Source organism: Mustela putorius, unplaced genomic scaffold, assembly GCF_011764305.1.
Source record: "Mustela putorius furo isolate JIRA1106 unplaced genomic scaffold, ASM1176430v1.1 tig00003913_pilon_pilon_pilon, whole genome shotgun sequence".
NCBI lineage: Eukaryota > Metazoa > Chordata > Mammalia > Carnivora > Mustelidae > Mustela > Mustela putorius.
This window is the reverse complement of record NW_025422060.1, coordinates 5,345,002-5,369,798: the sequence shown is the minus strand read 5'-3', so window position 1 is coordinate 5,369,798 and position 24,797 is coordinate 5,345,002. Positions and strand designations below refer to the sequence as shown.

Below are 24,797 nucleotides of genomic sequence, written 5' to 3'. Positions count from 1 at the left end.
AAGGGCCCCTATTTTCCCAATTCATTTGCAAGGATAAATTAATAAAAAAAAAAAGTACTGCTGAAGGTCAAAGATAAATCACCACTACCGACTTTCCTAGGTTAAGCAATTCATATTTGGCTATCCCATTACGTGAACCTATCACATATGTCAACATATACAGGATTATATTTGTCAAGCTTTTCTTTATTATCTGATTTAAATGCTTATTTTCTTTAATGCTGAATTAAAGCTTCTCATATAAATTTGACTCAAGTTAACATTTAACTTTGATATGTACTAAAACTTAATTCAAATCCAAGCAGCTTTAAAAATGGACCTTGTTTACATTATCTCTCAATTTAAGAGCTGCCTAGCATATTACAAAATGCACTGATTTGAATAATACCTACCTGCATTTTCCTAGACCTAATAAACAAAAGACCTGTCATTTACACTTTGTATTTTAACAACTAACCTTTGACCAAACAGGAGCGTAGATTTTGTTTCAGATTCATTATATGATGATGGAGAGCAGCAAATTACAATAGTGGTTCTACAGTTGCCACCTAATGAGTCTTGAAGGATTCTTGTCATTTTACTATCTCGATATGGAACATATGTCTATGAACATAAAAAACATAGAAGACCAATGGGTTTCTAAGGAATAAAATTTGTTACAGAAATATGTTACACTTTAAGTAAGTTACAAAGGGATTTTGGTTATTTTAACGGATTAATATTAAGAGAAGAACTAAGATCTACATACTAATACTATAAATTCCTGTAAGACAACTAATTCACACACACTGATTCAAACACACCGAATCTTTCACTCAAACATCCATGCATCTACACATATGGATCCCCAGAAGACAACAACAAGGAAAGAGAAGATGTGCACTCACGCTCCCCTCAGCCAGAGCAGAAATGACATTGCCAAGAGCAGAAAGGGATTTGTTGATGTTCTTCGCTTCATCCAGCACAGCGCCTTCAGCTCCAGTTTTACTAACCTACACATACGATTTCAAAAGAATGAAACAAAATTTTAAGCTTCTTCAAATTTTCTAAAAAGTTCAGGTCATCAATAGCCAACAAACAATAGCACAAAAACCTTCATGATTTTATTTGGCAAGTATTTATTCTAAACTATCACTATTTCTTGAGCATTAGACTTCTGAGAACTTGGTCAAGTAACTAGGTACATGACAAGAATGTCAATAAGGAGATAACAAATTTTATTTCAAGTTTGTGCTCTTGAAAATAACAAATTTACATGTACATTTGCCATTTACTATTTATTAACCCCCTTTGCTTCATTTAAAAAAGGGAAAGCTTTTAACATTTGCTAAAGTATGTTGATACTGTAACTATTACAGACTGAATTTAAATATAAAAGCAAACTTCTTTTAAAAAGATGTGAAATACATATGTTAAAGATAGAATAAAATAGTATGTTAACAATACTGGCTGAAGAAAGACCTCTCAGAATTCATAAAAATCAAAGACAGGCTTTGAAGGATGTGTTCAAGACTTAAGTAAAAGGGAATAGGCATGTCATTTTAATCAGAAGAAAAATTAGCAAAATGGCCAAAATTGTTACAGAGATCAATTATTAAAATATTTGAACTTATTTTAATTTTCGCATAAACTAGAATCAGACTGGTAAATGGTATAGTCTGTAATTATTAAATAATCAACCAAGTGAAAGAAAGGGGTACAACCAAACCAGAGAAGACTAATGGATAGTTACCAGTTTTCACAGGGAGCCCCCAGGCAGTATGGTAAGGAAAAGGATACCTAATAAAATTTGTAACAATATATGCTAAAATAAATTCTCAATAAAATCATACACCTTAAGTCAAAGGTAACACCTATTGACTGAACTGGACTATGGCACAAATGGCAGTAATTTGGAACTGGATAAGCATTGTCATCAAAGCTTTTAACTCTCAGAAATATTAGCAAATCCAATTTTATAGTTTCTAATATGTTAATAATGAATAATGTCAAAGTCCAAATTCAAGCAAAAGTTTTTAAAAATGCTTAAGTATCTACCAGAATATAAAGATTTTACCTTTTCACTACCAGCTAAATCAACCAGATAAAGTTTTCCACTCAGCTTTTGTTCTGTTTGCGTGTTCTCTTGTTTTACATTAATAAGAAATATACTGTGACTCCTAGAGCTATGTTCATTCATATCTGCAATGAAATAACACAAACAACTATAAACAAACATGGCTTTCCCTTACTAATAAGTTCTAAAGCATTACTTTACATAGAAATCTAATACAGTTAATCAACTTCATAAAGACATTTAAAAGTCATAAGACATTTAAGGCAGCTTTGAACCTTAACTAGTGTTAATTAATAAACATCCTACTTACTTGTAACTGCTACATGTCTGTTGGACTTTCCTTCGTCGATGGTATCCATAACTTCATCTGGACTACATACAAAACGCTCTGTGCACCCCTATAAAATATTTTTTGAAGTATGTCAATAGCCTTAAAATTGTTTATCACAGGGCTTTTCTAAACAAGCATTCTGTATTATTTTATAAATACCTTTACATAGGGTACTCGATTTTTATCTTCATGAACTGAAAGATTTGTCTTTGAAACTGAAAAAGAAAAATGAAGAGTATCAGCAACATTCTCCTCAACTCAAAAACTAGCTATGAAATAGCTTATTCAATTGATTGTTTCCTTTCCCAAGTGACCTAATAATAGATAAATTTTAAAAATACAACACACCGCTATTAAAAAAAGACTGCAGAAACAGTAGGGGATTTAAATAGAAAACTAATTGAGCAATATAGAATTTTAGGTTCAATGCAACCTCTACCACACACATTTGAAAATAACAATAACCCAGAGTGGTTTAATAGTCTGTCTGAGGGCAGTGAATCTAACTGACAGCTGACAGAAGACAAGGACTCACAACCTCTAACTGTAATTCAATTCTCTAATTACTACCTAAGAAACACAAACACCCATAAATATGTGCTTTAAGTAAGTTATTCAACAAGTCAAAAGCATTCAACTAACTTTAAAAGAACTTTAAAATATACCTGTTTCCTACAATTTAAGTCAATTTCATATAGGTCTCTTAGAAATGATTTCATATCTACTATTAAAAAAAGGTAACATGCTATTTTAAAATGCTAAGAGCAAAATTGTAACTTACCATCTAACAGGTCCCTTATCTTATCCAAATAAATTTCAAAATATGAAACCTGAAGGTAAAGAAATGAAGGAAAAAAGATTAAAATTTTAAAATAATTTATTCACTTGTTCATTAAAGTTAATGGGGCCCAGACTAGGGGACAGAGTTATCAACAACTCAGCCACAGCTCATGTTCTACCGGGAAGATATGAACTCTCTAAACTGGTCATGTAACAAAATAGCAATTTCCATTATGTATCTTCATCTAAAATGAATTAGACTCATGAGAACAGTAAGAACCTTTGAGTTCAGAGCACCTGGGTGGCTCAGTCAGTTAAGCAGCTGCCTTTGGCTCACTCAGGTCATGCGTGATCCCAGGGCCCAACAGGGTGTCTGCTTCTACCTCTGCATCCCTGCCCCCACCTCCACTTGTGGTCTCTCACTCTCTCTCTTAAAAATAAAAACTTTACCAGAACAACAACAACAACAACAACAAAAACCTTAGAGTTTAGTAACAAACTCCTTCACTTTTATAGAGAAGGAGGTGAAGACAAAAAAGAGGTTTTGTGACCCTGTTTAAGGTCATCTAATGGTATAAAGAACCCCAGTTTACTAACCCTAATGATCTTTCCACTGTAACTGTCCAAAGAACTTTAAAAATATTTTTTAAAAAGGAAGAACATTTATTATTTCTTGGAGTAAAATTATTCTAGGTGTAAAACAACACAATCTTTCCCCAAGTCTTATACCTTAATATGAAATTCCAAATTTTCGTCCATGGAGTAAATGTAATTAAAAATATCTTGCACTATTCTTGGAATAATCCCCATGCCTTCTGGATCATGAAGTTTACCCTAAACAGAAAATGAAATGAGACTCAAAGAAATATGAATTAAAAGTAAAAATTTTCAATCTACAATTTGCAGTAAACAAGGGACAGTAATTGTAATTGTGGCCATTTTTTGGTGAAAACAGCTCTACAAATACCCCCAAAAAATCCAATTCAAGTATTACACATTGGTAATTTAAATACTGCATGTCAACAATAAGGGTTACCAATGGTTCTAAGCCTTTTATTTTGGATTTAGATTATCCATGCTTGTGCAATAAACTTATTTTCGAAAGAGGTTTTTAGTCTGTTTCTTCCCACATGTCTTTATTGTTCCTTCAAGTCAAATCAACACAAATGCTAGAAATGTCTTCATTCTCTGTAACTTTATGGAATAAGTAATATGAATTACACTAAAATAAGCAGTCATTTTAGACAGAATGCTCAGATAAATGATAAAAGCAGATGCTTTGTAGCAGCAGCATAAGATAAGAAATGGGCTGTTTTCTAGATGAAAGTTTAGGCAGGACCACATCTTACTAATAACAGCACCAAAAACTGTGGAGACATTCTTATTAAAGAGTTGCAGATATTTGGAGAGAATTAATTGCTCTGAATAGAAATGAAAACATATGAAACATTTAAAATTTCAAATTTCCATTATAAAGTAACAAGAAATTTCCATTAATTCTAAAATGCTCATCTTTTGTGGTTATGCTAATAAAACAAAGTTAAGATAGGATTTCAAGTATATAATGTCATTATTTGAACTCCAGGACTGATTAGATTACAACAATGAGGTTATCTGTATATTATATGTATCAGAGAATCCAATAAAGAGTAAATATGTTTAAGCATGATAAAATAATTTCACAAATAATGAAAGAATGCACACTCTTTTCCGCAAACTACAGGGCAAGTACAGATTATAAAATGTTACCTCCATTGTGTGTGTCTTCCCAGAGGACGTCTGTCCATATGCAAATATTGTTCCATTGTATCCTTCAAGTACATCTATGAGAAAATAAGAGATTTTATACCTCAGGGGAATTTTTTTTCCCTCTAAAAAAGAGTCATAAGAAATTACTTAAGTGTCTTAGAAAACACTGAAAAAATTCACATAGATATTAACTGTTTCTCATCCATGCATAATAAAATCTGCACAAGAAAATATTGGGGGGGGGGTGTGACTGGGTGGCTCAGGTCATGATCCCAGGGTCCTGGGATCGAGCCCCACATCGGGCTCTGTGCTTAGCAGGGAGCCTGCTTCATCCTCTCTCTCTGCCTGCCTCTCTGCCTACTTGTGATCTCTCTCTGTCAAATAAATAAATAAAATCTTAAAAAAAAAAAGAAAGAAAGAAAGAAAATAGCTGTTGGAAGAATGATGAAGAAGATTCAGATTTTCTTTACACGAATATGAAAGACACCATAAAAGTTGAAGTTTAGTTCATGAAATATTTATAAAGACTGAAGAGAAAGAAGAATATATTAATAGTAATTTTCTTAGTGATGATCCACCTAAGCAATTACTTTCTCTCTAGCCCAGATTACTTTCTGTGGTCAATGAAACACAAATTTTAAATTTCATTGTTTATGATCATCTCTTACATAAGTGCACATCTCAAAAGTCTTTACGTTGTATTCCAAAGCTTTATGTGATCTCAAAGGAAAAATTTTCTGCAAATTTACATACAGATATGAATTCATCTTTACAAATTGGATTGCTGATTAGTGGTTAACTGGTAGTTAAAGCTTACAAGCCCATACAATAGTCCTCCTTATACAAGCATCAAGCCCAGCTGTACCTCAAAAATAAATTTTCAAAATATCTGTGAAATTAAAAATAAAACTGTTCTATCTTTAATATCTAAGTATCTTCCTTTACTAGGCTGAAGGGGAAAAAAAATGCGTAACAAGGTGACCTTTTGATTTTCAGTTTTCAGGGATTTGGTTTGTTCTGTTTTGGTTTTGCTGACAAAAAGGTACTATGAAATTACACTGTATTCCAGAGGAAGCCAAAGTAAAAAGAGAAGCCTGTGTTGGAAATAGCACATGCTAAGTAAATTAGTAAGCAGGCCAATTCTTTTTTAAAACTTTTATTATTTAAAAAAAAAAAAAAATTTCAACACTGGGCACAACTAACTGGATATTAACAAATTTCCTATAGGCACATTTATTAATGAGAAAAAGAAGGTACTTATTTCCCTGGGAAAATTTTAAGAGAACTCAAATCACATTTAAAATAGGAGGCATTGGGGGTACATGGGTGGCTCAATAGGTTAAGCATCCTACTTGACTGGCCTCAGGTCATGATCTCAGGGTTTTGAGACTGAGCCCCGCGTCAGCTTAATACTCTTCTCTCCACCTCTAACCCTCCCCCAACCCACCTTTAAAAAAAAAAAAAAGAAAGAAAGAAAGAAAAAAAAAATAGGGCTCCTGGGTGGCTCGGTTGGTTGGGCGACTGCCTTCAGCTCAGGTTGCAATCTTTGAGTCCTGGGATTGAGTCCCACATAGGGCTCCCTGCTCGACAGGGAGTCTCCTTCTCCCACTGACCTTTCTCCATTTGTGCGCTCTCTCTCTCTCTTTCTCATGCTTTCTCTCTCCCCCAAATAAATAAATAAAATCTTAAAAAAAAATAAGATGGCAATGCAGTATTTCTGAACAAGAAATTATCTGGAGAACAAAGTACAGACCCTTTCCAATTCACTCCCTTTACACATAATTGTTCTCAGTATATCAATGTCATACCTTCTGCTTAAGGATGTTTTTATCAATCAAATAAAACCTAAGGAAAAAATTCAAATTTTTGTTATATCCATAAAATACTGGTGGGTGAATTAACAAGCGACTCTCTCAAGATCAACATGTAGTAGCATATACCTATATTATACCACATACCTGTGGTTATGTGAAACTGTATTCTATGAGGGCACCAAGGACAGCAAATGCATACATTTGCTTTCGGGACTTCAAGCATAACCTTAAAAATTTCACATGATTACAGAGATTATGGAATATTCAACATTCAAATACTTACTGAGCACCTGCCATGATCTACACTCCGCTCTTGGTGCAAGAGATACTAACAACAACAGATTAGGCAATTTCCTAATGCCACCTTATCACTAAGTAGTTTGACAAACACTTATTAATTAGGAAAATAATTTTTGCCTACCTTCAAATCCATCCCTGACTTTATTTTCTACACTGACTTATTCCCAACAAATCTAAACATACAGATAAAGGGAATACATTTTACAGTGTACATTCCTATAACTTCCACCAAGACTCTACCATTAACACTTTTATAATTTTACTGTTTAATCATGTATCTATTCATTCATCTCATGTTTTAATGTATTTCAAAGTAAACTAGACTTCAGTACACTTTCACCTGAATACTTCACCATGCAGGTATCTTTAACTAGGATTCATTTTCCAGTTTTATTCCTGAGGTAAAATTTATATACAATGAAATGTACCTATCTTAAGCATGGATCTTTAAAAAAAATTATATTCATCTATTTGAAAATCTGAGAGAGCATACATCTGTAATCAGGTAAAATTAGACACTTTCTGTCCTGCCTCTTGTTTGCCACCTCCCACCATCCTTCCTCTTACACTGCTGTTTTGTGTTGGTCAAAATGATCAAATCTGACAATTTCACATTCAAATTCAGTTACACCATAATGTATGCTGTTCCTCACACTGTGATACTCTTCTCATGTGGGTATGCATTGGTCCATGTGTCATCTCTACCAGGAAGGCAACCTCCTTTCCTTCCTACTCTGTGCATCCTTTAAGACTAGCTTAGACTTTGCTTTCTCCTCCAACCCAACTATATAAACCAGTCATCTCATTCTATGTGTTCTTATAGCATCTACATTTAAACATTATATTTATAGCTGCACATTGCAACTGTCAATTTACTTATCTGCCTTCTTCACCAGCTTTTAAACTCCTTGAGGCCAGGGCTGTGCTTAACTCCAAGCACAGTGACTGGCACTTAGTAAGAAGTCAAATGCTTGCTGAATCATTATTGCCATTACTAACACAGAGCACCTTTCTAAAGCCTCCCTCCCTGTTTAAAATATACTTTTGCTGTTCTTGTGAGAAACAGAGATGGACAACTATGGGTATGTACTACTTCTCTCATACTTTGTAAAAAAGAAAAACATTTAGTAAGCAAGACAACAGCATAACACCTTCGAAAAGTCACCTCTCTCTGAACTTCCTCAAGAGGAAACGTCCTCATCAACAAAGGGGAAGGCTTAATTAAGAGAAGGCTACGAAAATTAGAAGTCCTCATATAAAATTATTACTGCTAACATCTGAGAACATACAATGTGCCAGGCTCTTATAATTTTTCATATATTAATGTATTAAATCCTCAGCAAACTCTATGAAAGGTACTATTTGTAATCCCACTTTATAGATGATGAAACTGAGAAAAGAGATATTAATTTGCTCTACTTCCACAGCTAGCAAGATGGAGGTGGGATGCAGACCCAGACAATCTTGGTTTTAAGGACATACTTGTAACCACTGCACTGTACTATCAAGGAACACAGGAACTAAAATAAATATATGGCAGGCCACATCTGTTTAAATTAAAAGTAAATGCTGTGGCAGCCAGTTCAGGTCAGGAAGCTATGGTAGGAAATCCATGAAGACCTGGTATGATGGGTAGCATACAGCAAGTACTGAGTAAGTGACAACTACTTCATACATGGAAGTAAAAAGATATCACTCAGATTTGGAATTCACTAGAGAATACCAGTGGGTTAGCCTCATTCAAAATAAAGAAAACTTATCTAATGAAGCTACAGAAAGGAAAAAGGAATAACTCTGTACATAATAAAGTTATATGTGTGTGTGAACATATATATATTCACACACACACAAACTTTTACAGAAATTCATATTATGAAACAGTGCTTCAGCCAACTGACAGAGGAGCTCAGACAGTACCAGTTGCTTCAGGTCACCCTTGGCAGCTTGCTCATCAAATCTACATCTCAGAAGAAAAACCTACTCCCACATCATTTTGCTGATCGCTACCTACCAGAAGTTTCTAACCTTGGTCTTCCAAAAGGTTTGTTTGCCAATGACTGTCCCAACTCCACCCTGCCATGTATTTAATTGGTTTCCCATCCTCAGACCTCACCAGGAACCCACCATTTACCTCATTTCTTTCCTTAAATCCATGTTTATTTCCTGGTAACTCCTCCACATTCATAATCTTGTCCTGGACAAGTCCCACTACCTACTATATCCAGTCTCCTCCAAAGTGGTTGAGAGCATTTGGATGAAGACAAAAGGAGTTAAGTCAGGTGACACTTTTCTAATATAAATTTCTGTGGCAAAGCTGCCACAGAAGCTGGAGACAGTGACAGAGCTTTCTACTACAATAGTTACTTGAAGTCTAATTTTGTTGAGTGAAAACACTGTAGGCTATGAATTATCCCAAGCACAATTATTGTTGATTAAATCACGAAAGTAATTTCTTCTCTCAGAAGAGAAGAAACAAGCAGCAATTGGTATCTGTTGTGCTTGCTTCTTCATACCAGGCCCTGGGTAAAGTTCTTTTACATGAATCCTCTTTTTAAATCTTCACAGACCCTTATTTTGCAAAACAAGAAACACAGACATAGAAAAGTTAAGTAACTTCCCAAAAGTCACAGAGCTAAGAAGTGGCAGAATCTAAATTCCAATCTAGGTTTATCTGATTCCAAAGCCTATCCACACAGCAAATAAAGGAACTGCTATTCATTGGGGCGCCTAGGTGGCTCAGTGGGTTAAGCCTCTGCCTTCTGCTCAGGTCATGATCCCAGGGTCCTGGGATAGAGCCCCGCATCAGGCTCTCTGCTCAGGAGGGAGCCTGCCTCCTCCTCTCTCTCAGCCTGCCTCTCTGCCTACTTGTGATCTCTGTCTGTCAAATAAATAAATTAATAGAAACATGTACCTTAGGACTTTAGGACAACAGATTCCAAAGAGTTCTAAGAAAGGTAAGATATGAGACCATTATTAAGAGACTATATAGGGTATAAGCTTTTTAAAATATTCAGAAAAAGACTAATGTCTGAGTAGACCTATACTGCCCAGAAAATAAAATGTTAACAGACAGTATAAGACAGAGGGTAGTCCCATTTTATTAACACCTTCTTCAATATTATCCTGAAAATGAAACAACAGAATAAACAGTCAAGAGAGACTTCAAGGCTGAGGTCTGAGACAATGAAAAGAACGGTTTTAAGTGAGCTCAAGTTTCTAATTATAAGAGAATATTTCATAGATAAAAATTTCCCAGCTACTATAGCTGATTTTTAAAAGCCACGGAGAACAAAAGCAACAAAAGATGACTAACTTGTAAATGTTATACTTATTTTCAAAAAGGAAAAATGATAGATTATTTTTGGTACACCAAAATTTCACTGAGGAAAACCTACAGTTGAACTAAACTCATTTCCTGTACCATGACTTCATAAAAGGACCCAAGTTTTTCATCATATTCTTGTTGACATGCTGATAAAACTAAAAACCAGCGAACTATACAAGAGAATCGGAAGTTGGCTGACTACCCAGTGCAACTTTTAGAAGACTAGTAAGGACCACAGCCCATTAAGCATCTTATAAATGATTTAGAGTAATATTTTTCAAACAACAATGTCTATAAATAAGGAGTTTAGCAGAATTCCAAAATCCTGCTGGATTTGGATTAATTTCAATAATCCAAATATGCTGAGAGCCAACACATATCCCTAACAAGATAACCATAAAAACAAAACTCAAAATATAATCAAGAGCTAAAACGAACAACAGGGAATCCACACTTTAAAAGCTAACAGTCAAGGGCCCCTGGGTGGCTCAGCTGTTAAGTGCCTGCTTTCAGCTCAGATCATGATCCTGAGGTTCCTGGGACTGAGCCCCACATTGGGCTCCCTGCTCTGTGGGAAGCCGCTTCTCCCTCTCCCATTCCCCCTGCCTGTTTCCCTCTCTTGCTGTCTCTCTGTCAAATAAATAAATTGAAATTAAAAAAAAAAAAAAAAAGCTTACAGTCAAATTTTAAAAACTTCAAGTATTGAATGGGATTTAATGTTGGCTCCAGCAGATGTGAAAAAGACCTTAAACACTTAAATTGCTCTTGAGCTCATGAATCAATACCTTAGTATTTTTTAAAAAGTAATGTAAAATCTTAGTCTGTACTGATGAAAAAAGTACTCTGAAATACAAAGAATGTAATATAATTGTGTTCTGTAACAGATCCACTTGGAAAACTATTTGATGCCTACAAACAAAAGATGACACTGCCTGTTCTTCCTGCAATCATTTATAGAATCAAGTTAATTCTCCAACAGCTTCTATGAGTTTTTCAGCATCCAGTCCACTCTCTCACTAATACCATTCCTGTTCTAATTCTTGATGGTTCCAGTGTCCATGTAACAGATGATCCTACTAAAATACCTAGTTTTCTCCAGATGCCAACTAACCTCTAGACCTTTTCATTACTACCTACACTGCCTTCCTAATGTTAATTAAGTACTACCTCCTATTATTCCTTCTAGTACCGATTTCAAAAAACATTCGAGCCCACAAAGACTGTAACAAACTAATCTTACCACTTCCTTTCACTGTCCCTCAAACCCATTCCCCCCAGCTGTATTCTCCTTCCTCTCATTCACCTTAGATTCCATGGTTCACTATTATCATTCTCTTGATTCATCCTCAATTCTTTTGCCCTTCTCCCCCTCTTTTATAATCGCCTGGCAAAACCCAACTAGGTAAATCCAGCTCTTCTGGCAGCTAACCTCAAGTGGGCCCTTGGCAATGCTGCCTGGCAATACTGCCACATTTCTTTAGTCCCTTCCCTTCTACTGCCAGACAACTTCACTCCTTCTCTTAGAACTGCCTACCCCATCTTCACTCTGGGCTAACTTTGTACCCGTGATCATAAACAAAATGGAATTTTGAAAATCTGTATTTTCTTCCATCACACCTATAGACTTAGTTCTACCCAAAAACTCTACCTCTTCTCCTCTTACTGGATGAACTGTTTGTGCTCCTACTTAACCCTAACCTGTCCACCCTTATACTGAATTCCATCCTCTCCACTCTAGGGAATATTACAAGACAGGTTTTTGCCACAATCTAAGAAGTACTTTCTAACAATTAGAGCTGACAAAAAGTAGAATAAATTATATCACAAAGTAATGGCTATTTAACTCGAAGATTCCTTTGACAAAAGGGAGTTATGTAGTAATTGGAAGTCCAAATAATCAATCACACCCTCTCAGCTCCAGGGTTCTATGGTTTTAGAAAGTATAAACTTGAAAAAGCTTAGTATAAAGTAATAGTATTAACTGGAACGTACGCACTTTTCTCACCCTTGGTAACCTCTGTTAAATTCTTCAAGTGTTTTTCTGTTGAACACAAGAGGAGTCTTTGGGGAAGAAAGAACAATGGAATGGAAGAATGACCAATTGCTACCATTTTCTACTACTATTTAGAAACCCATTTAACCATTTTGTAATCATTCTCAAACTGCTGCATTTCCAGAACTGCTACCTTAAAAATTCTCTTGGGAATATCTAATAGAACTGCATCTTCCAAGAACAAGTGTGTAATTCTAATATTCTTATATTACCTTTCACTAAGTATTGTGTATAAATTACATCATGGAGGGGTGCCTGGGTGGCTCAGTCAGCTAATCAGCTGCCTTCCGCTCAAGTCATGATCCCAAGGTCCTGGGATGAAGCCCCACGTTGGGCTCCCTGACCAGCAGAGAGCCTGCTTCTCCCTCTCCCTCTGTCTGCAGCTCTGCCTACTTTGTGCTCTGTCAAATAAATAAAATCTTAAAAAAAAAAAAAAAATTAGATCATGGAATTTGAGCCATAATGTGTTTACTAATTGTATCTGATCTTTTCATTATTTAAACTGTCTTCTACAATTAACTAAAAAAAGGAGTGCATTAAAAATGAAAAAATTGGGCAATGGGAAAGATCACAAAATTTTACCTTTTGTTAAGACAACAGCATGTTAAATATATTTACCTTTAACAATCTTCTTTGCACAGTCATTATACACTTGCTCTTGAGAGGTGTTTGACTGGAACACTCGGTCAAATGCATACGGCTTGGACTGAAAAATAGAAACAAAGATTTCAACTACACAAAGTAAAGGTGAACGGCCACTTCTAAGTTCCTTTAAAGATGTCATTATATATTTAACCTTCTAAATAGAGTACCTACTATATATATTACTTCGTGTCACAGAATCTTGTGGAAAGGACCTTAAGGATCACAAAGTACAAATCCAATAGAATGAACTCCACAAAACCAAAAATGTCTATTTTTGTCTTTGTTCTATTTCCAGGGCTTACCACTACTATAACAAGCACTCATACATTGCTGAGTGAATTTTATTTAAGGACTGTCTACTCTGGCAAGCACTAAGACTATACTTTCAATAATAGTATCATTTTGCCGATAAAGAAACTAGAATCCTGAAATGTAAAAAAGGTGTTAATGACAAAATTAAAATTTAAATTCAAATCTCCCACCAATTCAGAGCTCCCTCCACTACTCCCATTAGGCTTTTCATTTTACTGCAATAGCTTTTCAGTCATTTCATTCATTTAAAAATTTTTATGGGATGCCCGATATACTAGACATACATCTCACTAGAATGATGACCAAGACAGAGACATGCTTTAGTGGAGGTTAAGTAATAGTGGGACAGACATTAGACAAATAATTATGTGACTAGCATTCTGACTCATGCAACAGAATGCTATGAGAGCATATAAGAGAAGAACCTGAATCTGGGAGAAGGCAGAAGAATGCCAGGGAACCACTCTGGAGAAGGGATATTTAAGAACTGAAAAAAAGAGTAGCACCTAGCTCATTGCTTGCCTCTTCAATATACTAGTCTCGGGAGGGTGAATGCAGGAAGTACCCTAGGTACTGGACACATAAATCCTAAGGCAGAGGGCGCCTGGGCGGCTGCTCAGGTCAGGATCCCAGTGTCCAGGGATGGAGCCAAGGATCTGGATCCCTGCTTAGCGGGGAGCCGGCTTTTCCCTCTCCCTCTGCCTGCTGCTCCCCCTACTTGTACACACTCTCTGTCAAATAAATAAATAAAACCTTAAAAAAAAAAAAAAAAGATCCTAAGGCAGAAATGAGGCTGCAGAATGCAATAAACCAAAAGTTAAGTTGGAAGTTATGGAGCAAAGCTCCAATGTGACAACACAGTAAAAAGGCAAATAACAGCAGTATTATTTTGAAAAGTTCTGACCTTGTGGGTCTCCTGAAAGGATCCTGGGGACTCATTTAAAGAACTGACACAGTCTGAAGTTGAGCCAGAGGGATGAAATGAAAAATATTAGAGTATAGCATCCATGCAAGTGAAGGAAAAATTACTGAGGGAGTGATTGTGTCAAATATAGCTGTGAGGTCAAGGCAAAATTGAAAATAGCCATTTAAAAAGGTTAGCGTGGAAAGAGATTAAAAAAGAATGGGAAGTAGGGGCACCTGGGTGGCTCAGTTCTTAAGCATCTGTCTTCACCTCAGGTCATGATCCCAGAGTCCTGGGATCAAGTCCCATTGGGCTCCCTGCTCAGAGGGAAGCCCCCTTCTCCCTCTCCCAGCCCCCCTGCTTGTGTTTCCTCCTCTCTTGCTGTGTCTCTCTCTGACAAATAAATAAATAAAATCCTACCAAAAAAAAAAAGAAAGAAAGAATGGGAAGTAACTAAGTAGAGAAATCTGGCTGAGGGTCTAAAGACTTTTTTTTTAAAGGACAAGATCTGAGCAGGTTTAAATGTTGGCCGGAACAATCTAGTAAACTAAAAGAAAAAATAACATATACAGATGTAAGAGGAGAGCAAGGAGGTCTAGTATTTGAAAGTATATGCTTGCTCTCTACCCTTTCTTAAAGGAAAGGAAGGAATCTAGACCTTAAATACAAAACAATCATGGCCATCCAAAAAATCCTTAACTTTATAGAATACTTCCTAGGCCTCTGCTAAAAAAGACCTTACTTTTTAGGAATTATGCTTCACAATCTCCTTCCCCAAAACTTGGAATAACAGTTAAAATGAAAAGTACAATGAAACAGACATTCCTAAATGGCTATCCAAAATCATTAATAATTCTCCTTCCCTTTGCAGCTTCCCATTACATAGGCTGGGAAGCTAACTACCTGATAGCCTAGTCTCCTTGCAACCAGTGGCCACATGACCCATTTCTGGATACTACAAAGTAAGTGACGGTCTGCTGAAGGGTCTTGGGAAAGGGTTTTGTTTTTTTTCTTTGATAGAAAGGACCATCTCAGCTGTAGCTGCCCTTTCTCCTTTCTGGAATGATGAAGCTGTAGCATCCATCTTAAAAACATGAAGAAAAATCAATAGCTTAAGGATGACAATAGATAACAGATTCAGTAAGCAGCAGCACTAGGGGCCCATCTCCAGACTTTTAACATGTAAGAATAATAATCTCTTTAAATCTCTTTGTTGTTTGTTTGCCCTCTGCAGCAGAAAGCATTCTTAAAGGATATACTATGATGACTTCACTTTGGCATCAATTAAAAGTTGGCATCTTAATGTCTATTCTTTGCCTGTGAGACAAACATAAAAGTGTCCTTAAAAAAAAAAAAAAAGATAGATTGATTTATTTGGCAGAGAGAGACACACAGACACACACAGAGAACATAAGCAGGAGGAGCCAGAGAGGAGAAGCAGACTCCCCACCAAGCAGGGAGCCCGATCTGAGACTCTATCCCAGAACCCTGGGATCATGACCCCAGCCGAAGGCAGCCACTTAACGACTGAACCACTCAGGCACCCCTAAAAGTGTCCTTTTGCTAAAATTCTACAAAGACATTAACCTTCAATTTTACAGGTGCAACGAAAAAAGAGACAATCTATTCTTTTAGTGATTATACAAGACGTATTTGTGATAAACAATTTTTTTTGTGATAAACAATTTTTAAAACACAAGTACACTCAAAATAACAATCAGCAGCCAGAGATAAACCACACTAATTTTTTCTATGTGAAAAGAAAATAAATTTTCCTCTTCATGTATCCAGAAAACATTTATTTAGCACCTGTAAGGTATCAGAAATTGTAAATGAGTAAAAGAATTTTAGAAATGTTATTTAATTAGTACAGACTACAGGGTTCAAAGAACAGAAAATAAGACTGGGTAGAATCTTGAAATATACAGCTCCTGGGTGGCTCAATCAGTTAAGCATCTGCCTTTGGCTCGGGTCATGATCCCTGGGTCCTGAGATCAGGTCCTATGTTCCTGGAATCAAACCCTGCATCAGGCTCCCTGCTGGATAGGGAGTCTGCTTCTTCCTCTACCCTTCCCCCTGCTTGTGCTTTCTCTCTCTCAAATAAATAAATAAATAAGATCTTAAAAAAGAAAAAAATCTTGGGGCGCCTGGGTGGCTCAGTGGGTTAAGCCGCTGCCTTCGGCTCAGGTCATGATCTCAGGATCCTGGGATCGAGTCCCGCATCGGGCTCTCTGCTCAGCGGGGAGCCTGCTTCCTCCTCTCTCTCTGCCTCTCTGCCTGCTTGTGATTTCTCTCTGTCAAATAAATAAATAAAATCTTTAAAAAAAAAAAAATCTTGAATATAAAGCTAAGAAACTGTGTAAAATAGGATCAAATACAAGTGGTTCAGTAATGTTAACAGAACTGAAATGGAAACAACCTCTAGCATTAAAGAACTCACAATCTGGCAGAGTCAAGAACAGACTGCAACTAGCCAAAATACACATTTAATAAAAATGCATAAAAATATACTATGAAAACAAAAATTAAAAAATGATTAACTCAAACTGTGCTTGCAAGAAGCAAATTAATCAACAGAAAATAGGCAATAGCATGAAGAAAACTGCATCCTTCCAAAAGAAGTAATAACATACTAAAATAAACATTTAAAAAATATAAAGAACAAACACCACTGAGCTTGAAGTTATCCCATTATTACATCAGTAAAAAGAGTGGCCATAAACCATTTAGAAAGAAATATACCAAAAATAATGGGTAATAGGGACACTCAGGTAGCTCAGTCAACTGAAGCATCTGCCTTCAGTTGAGGTCATGATCCCAGGATCCTGGGATGGAGTCCCCCATCTGGCTCCTTGCTCAGAGGGGAGCCTGCTTCTCCCTCAGCCTGAGGCACTCCCTGCTTTTGCACATTCTCTGACAAATTAAAAAAAAAAAAAAAAAAAAGAAAGAAAGAAAGAAAGAAAAAAGAGGGTAACAGTAAAACTTGCCTAAAAAGTACTTTATGCAGGTTTACTATGGCATTTACTATGTTTACTATGGCATTCCTTACAGCAAACATGCAAACTAAAAAATAACTAAGCTGGGATCAAGTGTTATGTTCTATCACTGTTGAATCAAAAATTAAGTGCTAAGCATTAAGTTGACAAAGATCTTTTAATTCCAAAACTAAACTATAATTTTGGTATGTAAGGTAAATGTTTAATTAGAGATCTAGTCATGAAATTACTAACTGATAATAGCTTCCTGGAATGAAAAACAAGACTTATGAAATATAAAAATTACTTCTAATAGTCTACAATTAAGGGACATCTCCTAACCAAAACTTTTCAAATAAATTAAAGAAAGGAAAGCTCATTATCTGGACATCCGTATCTTAAAAACCTGGTTCTTGGCCTTGAAATGTATATTAGGTAGTCTTATTTCTATGAACCTTCAAAGATACTTCAATTCATAAAATATATTCACACCTGACAGGCTTCAAAGGGACAAAACCAAATAGGAATAAGCTTATTTGAACTGCAACCACAACGTAGATTTTTTTTTTTCTTTTTAAGATTTTATTTTAAAGTAGTCTCTATGCCTAAGTTAGGGCTTGAACTCACAACCTTGAGGTTAAGAGTCACAAGATCCACTGACTGAGCCGGCCAGGGACCCTGTATCTTAGATTTCTTAAGTGAAGTGGCTCCTGTCTATATCTGGAGAGACCAGACTGAACACCAAATCTGGTTATAAAGGTCACCCTCCTAAGCAGGAATATACCTTTCTCTGGAATTCTGAATAGTGACCCTCAGATCACATGGGATTGTATCTTACCAGACTTTGCTTAGTCTGACAATGATTGTTAGTTAACATATCATAATTGTACAGGTATGTGATGAGGGCTTCTTTCTCTATGATTTATTTGAGAGACAGAGAGCCCGCCTGTGCATGCATGCACATGTGTGAATGCTCATGCAACCTGGGCTAGGGGCAGGGGCAGAGAACCTTGTGGAGCAGGAGGCAGAGCTCAATCTCGGGACCCAGGAGAACATGACCTGAGCTGAAAACAAGAGTCAGGAGGAAGGCTTCTTCTCTTTCAATTTTCACTCTTATGGTAATGAGGATCAAACACCATAACATCGTTCATTTGAAAAGAGAAATCCTGTTGAGCTATAGACAAGAACTAGACAAGATGATCTAATTAGGTTTTACTTTCCTTTAATTTCAATGAACTGCAACAGCCTGTTGTTGGTTCTGACAGTCTATTCAGTATACCATATAAGGAACCATGATTGGTCAAGATACTTAACAATACAAATATGCACATTCCACTTTTACAATTCATAAAAGAGTAACTTTCTCTATTGATTTTTTTTTTCCTGGAGTTCTCAGCAGGCTTATTTCAACTACATAAGATGTTACCCTTGTCCTCTTTTGTGGATAACAAGTTCTCTTATTTAAAGCAAATTCTATTTTTATCAAGTAAAGGTTTTCCTTAAATAATTCACTTAATTCATTTTTGTGATGTGGTATTTATACCTCTTCAACAAGCACTTAATTACCCTAAAGAGTTGTATAAAGACTGTAAAACATAGAGCAACACTACAGGATTACAAGATTTGCCTGCCACAGGATATATTATATTAAAGTCACTGATGTAACAAGAATAAAAAGTTTTGACAAAAGTGAACTTAGATGAAAATGAGAATCCTCAGAAATTATTTTCTACAGGAGCACAGACTATATCTATAATTCGATCACATTATAAACTATTTATCCTTTTATATTTTGATTTAACCAGAAGATTGTATACAAAATGTTTTAAGATCACGTTTAAAATAATTTAGTTTTAAATGCCACATTGCAGCAATCCTTTCTTAAAACTGTTCATTTGGAATCAGGATCCAGTAAAATGAAAACAAATCTAGAGATTTTTAGAACTTTAAAATTTCACTCTCCCAGCTATACCTCATAAATTTTCAACAGCCTTTGAAAAAATTCATTAAAAAAAAATTGAGATGTCTTGTAACCAATAACTTAGTATGTGCAGGATTAGCTTTTGAAAATAATGAAGTAAACATGCCGCCTTATATTTCTTAAGGCTAGGTGACTCTGCTGTATTTCTGCTTAAACTTTAAAATTAAAAAAAAAAAAAGACTAAAGATGCTTACAAGTTTACCTAAAGGCCAACTGTTTATTACAGATTCACAACTCAATCACTTATCCATTATTTCTATTATTATTTATATTTATTTACATTGCTCAGGAAACTTAAATAAGAACTTATAAGAACTTTATTCAAAGGAAACAACCTAAAATACAAGTGCGCTTACTGTGGTAACTATTTTAACTCTTTCCTCCTATGTCTTATTTGGGCAGAAAGCTGCCTTCTCAATGTATTTTGGGAATCCTATCATTCCAACAATGAATCTTGGTAATACTTACAGATTTGCTTAAACACACACAAAAATCTGCAAAAATAAGATATTCTTTATACAAGTCTAAAAGGAAAATCGTTTTGATGTATCAATCACTGTTGAGCAGCTGAATAATCACAAAAACTATGAGAAACTAGTAGCCAGTTTGCCAACTAACCCAGGCCTTGCAAGCTTCCTGATTCCATGTCAGAGATATCCTAAAGGAAAAGGATGACTACTGTGCTTAACTTCGTAGTTTTACCAATGCCATTTATCGCTTTTCTCATGAACTTGTTAACAAAAAAACCAGCCACACAGAAGTAGCTGGCAGTTGTTGGTAATCTAATGACTTCTTTGCCAAATGCCTACAGAGCAACAGAGAGCTATGACATTCAATTTCTAAAGCTGAACTTTGCAAACTTTCACATAAAAATTCTTAAAAGAACTTCAATCCTGTCTTGTAGGTCAATGCTCTTCACCATCAGTGTCCCATCTCCTATGACCCCCTTTGTTGCTTTTCCAAACTAAACTGTGCAAACAATATGCTAAATATGGAATGCCATCAGAGAAAAAAAAACTAACATTTAGATTCTGTACCATGATAGCAACGTAGAAAAAATTCTGCCACAATGGCATTACCAAAAAAGATAGATTTATTTTAGTCACAATTCACTCTTCTGTAAGCAGTGTCCTACTACCTACCCATTTTAACCTTCCTGAACGGGGGTTGTAAAATATTTGCAGATACCTTTCAAGACCAGAGATCAGACCTAAAATAAAATAAGTTAAAAAAAAAAAAATCAACCTTATATTCTGGTTTCCCTGACAATAATCAACCAACTCTGGTCATGTTTTATACCACAAAGGACACTACTTCTCCATCCTTGAGATTTATCAAAATTGATTTTTCAAGGTAGAAGTAGGGATCTAGTACTAACAATAAATCCAATTTACTGATCAAATTTATTTTCTTTTTAAAGCTTGCATTTGTAATACCCTGATACAAAGTTAACACTCTTTGCTATACTGCTACCCCATAAAACCCAGTAAGAGTATATAGGTCATTCTGGGCACCTATTTGACCCAGTCTGAGTTGGCCAGATCAGCTAGAAAACTGAAGAAAACTTGATCACTCCTATTTCAAAAGAGAACTCAGTCTTTTTACAGTCGCCGATTCGCAATTTTTAATAGTTAACATGAGCATTCATTCATCACTCAAAGGACGGGTGGGTGAACGTAAGAGATACAGGTATATTTGCAGTCATTCGATAATTTTTCCTCCTCCCGAGAGAAATATGGTTCATCACGTAGCTGCGCCTTCTGTTTCTATACAACTAGGTATGTTTACTACTTAAGGTACAGTAGGGCTGTTCTTGAACCTCAACATTCCTAGCTGAACTTTAATCCTGCACGTGTTACAAATGGTAAACTTGCGGGCAGTCCAAAACACCAACAGCAAGTGCGCACATACAAGCAGAAACGTACGCAAATATGCACTAAACTCTCCCCGGACAGTTCCTCCAGCGCCCCAGGTGGGGGAGTGTCCCACACCGAGACCAGGCGCCTCCCTTCTCTCCGAACTTAAGACCCGGTGAGGGCGATCCAGGAACACCCGTGGAGCTGCGCAGTCTCCCTCCCCAGGGTTATTTGAACCGGCAAACTCTACCGGGGGGCGGGGTTGGGGACACCACTGCTCGTTCTCAATTCTGCACCCCGCCACTTCCCAGAACTCCGGGCCCAGCCAGGAGCAAAGGAGCAGGACGGGGGGGACCGGGCTCACTCACCGCAATCATGACCGTGTCTTCTCCCTGAAACTTGGCGATGTACTTATCGCCGCGGTTCACCTCAGACTCGTTGAGAGGTCTGAAGCGACACATCACTTTGATGTTGCACTCGGCCGGGTCCGCCATCTTTCTCGCTGCCGGGGCCGGAGGCCGGGAGCCACTCCCCGCCACTCAGTCTGGAAGGAAGCGGGCCCGAGCTGAAAGTAAGGGTCGCGAAGGTCGAGAGAGTCAGCAGTCTGCAGCGCCGCGCTTCCCCCGACGGGAGTGGCCGGGAAACCCGGACTCGAAGCACCGGTGCCGGTAGCCGTCGCCCTGAAGCTCACTTCCGATCCATCATGGCAGCCATGGCGGCGGCGGCACGGGTGGAGAGTCCGCGGCTCCTCAGCTTCTCTCTCTCCTCGGAGAGAGTCCTCGGCAAACTACAGGGGCTCAAGAGGATTCCAGACCCCGGGAAAGTCGCCCCCTTACTTCTTCGGAGACAGCAGGCCGGGCACACCTTTTGCTCGCCCGGCTGTCCGCTCGCCGGCTCGCCGGCAGCCGCCCGATCACTCCCGAGGCCGCAGACCGGCGACTGGGCGTCGGGATGGGCGGGGCGCGAAGAGCACGGCGCAAGCGCGGCGGGTCCCGGCTCCCTGACAACCAATCCGCGTCCGCGCCCGGCCGCGCCGCCGCTCTACCGCCACTCTTCGCCCAGGGGTCGCGGATTCAAGTTTTACCGGCCGCTCACTGCCGGAGGTGCCTTCGGTTACTCCAATGCCTGACCTGACCGCAGAACTTCCCAGAGCGAAGGCAGATGCGTTTAGCTTTCTTTTCTTCAGGGGTCAAGGGATTTGTTAAAACTTACGTTGTAGTTTATTTAAATACAGTACTATATTCCTAATAAGGAAGTGTTTGCTTTCTATTTGGTCTGGAGATAAAATTGGTTCCTAGTCCGCCTTATTAGAGCGCCTTGCCAGAGAAAAGATTTGAATGAAGGGTGACGCGTGGCTCTCCAGTTGAAGCGGTTACTATTTCCTGAGAGAGTGGGCTGGCGAGTCAAGAAAGAAAAAGGAAATTTATCCTAAGGAATGAAGAAAATTACTAAACAAAGGTGAAAAGTAGGGTGAGCGGGGAGAAGGCCCTCAGTCAGTCAGAGGTCCCACTTCTCTGGTAATAAATATATGGAACTCAACCCCGGAGGAATGACTGACCTGAGTCATTCCTGGATAAAAGGCCTGGATAAATTTGTGGATTACATGTCAAAGGGAAACCACTCAGCCGTTGAAGTTTTTTTTTAGAACGGTGGATAGAATGGTAGGTAGAACCATAATGGCTCTCAACTGGAAGTCGCTCTGAGGTACTGTGAAAGGAGAACTGCGAAGACGATCAGGAACCCTTCGTCTGGGTCTCAATTATAGTTTGTAAAAAGAATGATTGCATTATAAAAACCTCCAGGGCTCTCTGCGCTCAAGACATGCCTCCAGAAGTTAACCCGTAGCTCAACATAGAGGTTTGTTGATCCACAGCAATAGAAAGCTCACAACCGAGGAGCTGGGGGGCAGCTCACCAAAGGAAACGATGGAGTTACACAGCTCTGGAGGAAGTGTCGAGTTAGGGCAAAATTTTGATGAAGTTGTGTTTCAGTAGGCTCTAAATAAAGCAAAGCGTTGACATCACGTCTAGACTACAAGTGGACCTTAGGTCCTGTTTCCCTGGGAACTACAAAATTAAGGCAGATGTGGAATGTTGTCTTCAGAAACCCCTGTCCCAAAGCTCTGCACCAGGCTTGAGAGTCCATCAGTGCTGCTTCTCTAGGTCTTAGATCCTCCAAGCAAGAGTAGGATGTTTTGTTTATACTGATAAAGTTTCAAACAGTGATTCTGATAGTCTATAATTTTAGGGAACAAAGTTTTCAGTGAACAAGAGACTAGCAGTCACTCAAAGAAGGAGGTCGTGGCACTTGGGCCACTAGTTTTCTACCTTTGCTGCAGGATCTCTTGAACACCCTCTCCTCTTCCCTCTGCTCTTTGCTCTGAGCCCATTTCTTCAACAATTGCTTGACTCTCTTATCTTCATATCTACAGACCTGACATTCCCATTTCTCTAGCTGCTTACAGGCTACCTTGTTTAGGGTGCATGTCAAATTTGACATTCCAGAGACCAAATTAATTATCCTCTTCTTCCTGCCAATACTCAGTTCAACTTTCCAGTTTGATTACCAGCCTCAGCATTCTTCTGCACTCCCAGGTTAAAGCAGTTCCAGTCACCTATCACTCCACTATTCATCTTCTATACATGAGGAATAGAAATATGGTAGTCTGTCTCTAAAGTCCCTCAGCTTCTATTCCAGCATGCCCATGTGTCTTCAGCTCAGAAGGTCTGGGGAATTATTGGTCCAGAGCAGTGATCTGCAAATTCTCCATGGTGTAGGGGTTCCAAAAAGGTGACTCGGGATTTCATGATATGGGGAAGGAAAGGAGATTGATGGAAGGGCCAAGGAATTAAGCTCTGGAAGCATCTGCTATTCAAGGCACTTCAGTTGCAACTCTTGCCTCTTCCTTCCTTCTGCATAGCAGATATGGAAGCTCAAACTTTATGAAAACAAAATCCAGAAAGGGAAGTGTCTTGCAAGAACCTTCTGCTTTCAGATATGACATACATAACTTCTTCTGGACAAGGAAGCATAAAAAGCCTGACCCTGCACAGGATCAAGAAGGAAAAAAAATACTATGTGAAAAACAAAATATTTCTAAAAGTTGTCCTGTCACATTAGTGAGGAATAGTGGTTTTAAGCAATAGACTTTAAGAATTATTTTCATAGGGTCCCCTGGGTGGCTTATTCAGTTAAGTGGCTGCCATCAGGTCAAGTCATGACACCAGCTTTTTTTCTTTTTTTAAAAAGTATTTTTATTAGCATATGATGTATTATTTGCCCCAGGGGTACAGGTCTATGAATTGTCAGGCTTATACACTTCACAGCACTCACCATATCCCATACTATCCCCAATGTCCATAACCCAACCACCCTCTCCACACCTCCCTCCCCCCAGCAACCATCAGTTTGTTTCGTGAGATTAAGAGTCTCTTACGGTTTGTCTCCCTCCCAATCCCATCTTATTTCATTTTATTCCTTCCCTATCTCCCAACACCCCCACTCTACCTCTCAAATTCCTCATATCAGGGAGATTATATGATAATTATCTTTCTCTGATTGACTTATTTTGCTCAGCATTATACCCTCTAGTTCCACCTATGTAGTTGCAAGTGGCAAAATTTCATTTCTTTTGATGGCTGCATAGTATTCCACTGTGTGTGTGTGTGTGTGTGTGTGTGTGTAAAACGTCATCTTTATCCATTCATCTGTTGATG

General features: G+C 37.7%; 1 protein-coding gene across 1 annotated transcript in view; it reads right to left on the bottom strand.

Annotated features, from left to right (window-relative positions):
* KIF5B (kinesin family member 5B) overlaps positions 1-22,022 on the bottom strand; it is a 44,539-nt gene extending 22,517 nt beyond the window's left edge. The window contains exons 1-10 of the mRNA XM_004777869.3: positions 21,450-22,022; positions 13,027-13,114; positions 4,917-4,990; positions 3,897-4,001; positions 3,169-3,217; positions 2,547-2,602; positions 2,367-2,454; positions 2,057-2,181; positions 888-992; positions 458-603 (exon numbers count right to left, since the gene is read on the bottom strand). Of these exons, the coding sequence (XP_004777926.1) occupies positions 458-603; positions 888-992; positions 2,057-2,181; positions 2,367-2,454; positions 2,547-2,602; positions 3,169-3,217; positions 3,897-4,001; positions 4,917-4,990; positions 13,027-13,114; positions 21,450-21,575 (962 nt within the window). The 5' untranslated portion in view covers positions 21,576-22,022. The remainder of the gene's footprint in view (positions 1-457; positions 604-887; positions 993-2,056; positions 2,182-2,366; positions 2,455-2,546; positions 2,603-3,168; positions 3,218-3,896; positions 4,002-4,916; positions 4,991-13,026; positions 13,115-21,449) is intronic.
* Between the last annotated feature and the right edge of the window lie 2,775 nt (positions 22,023-24,797).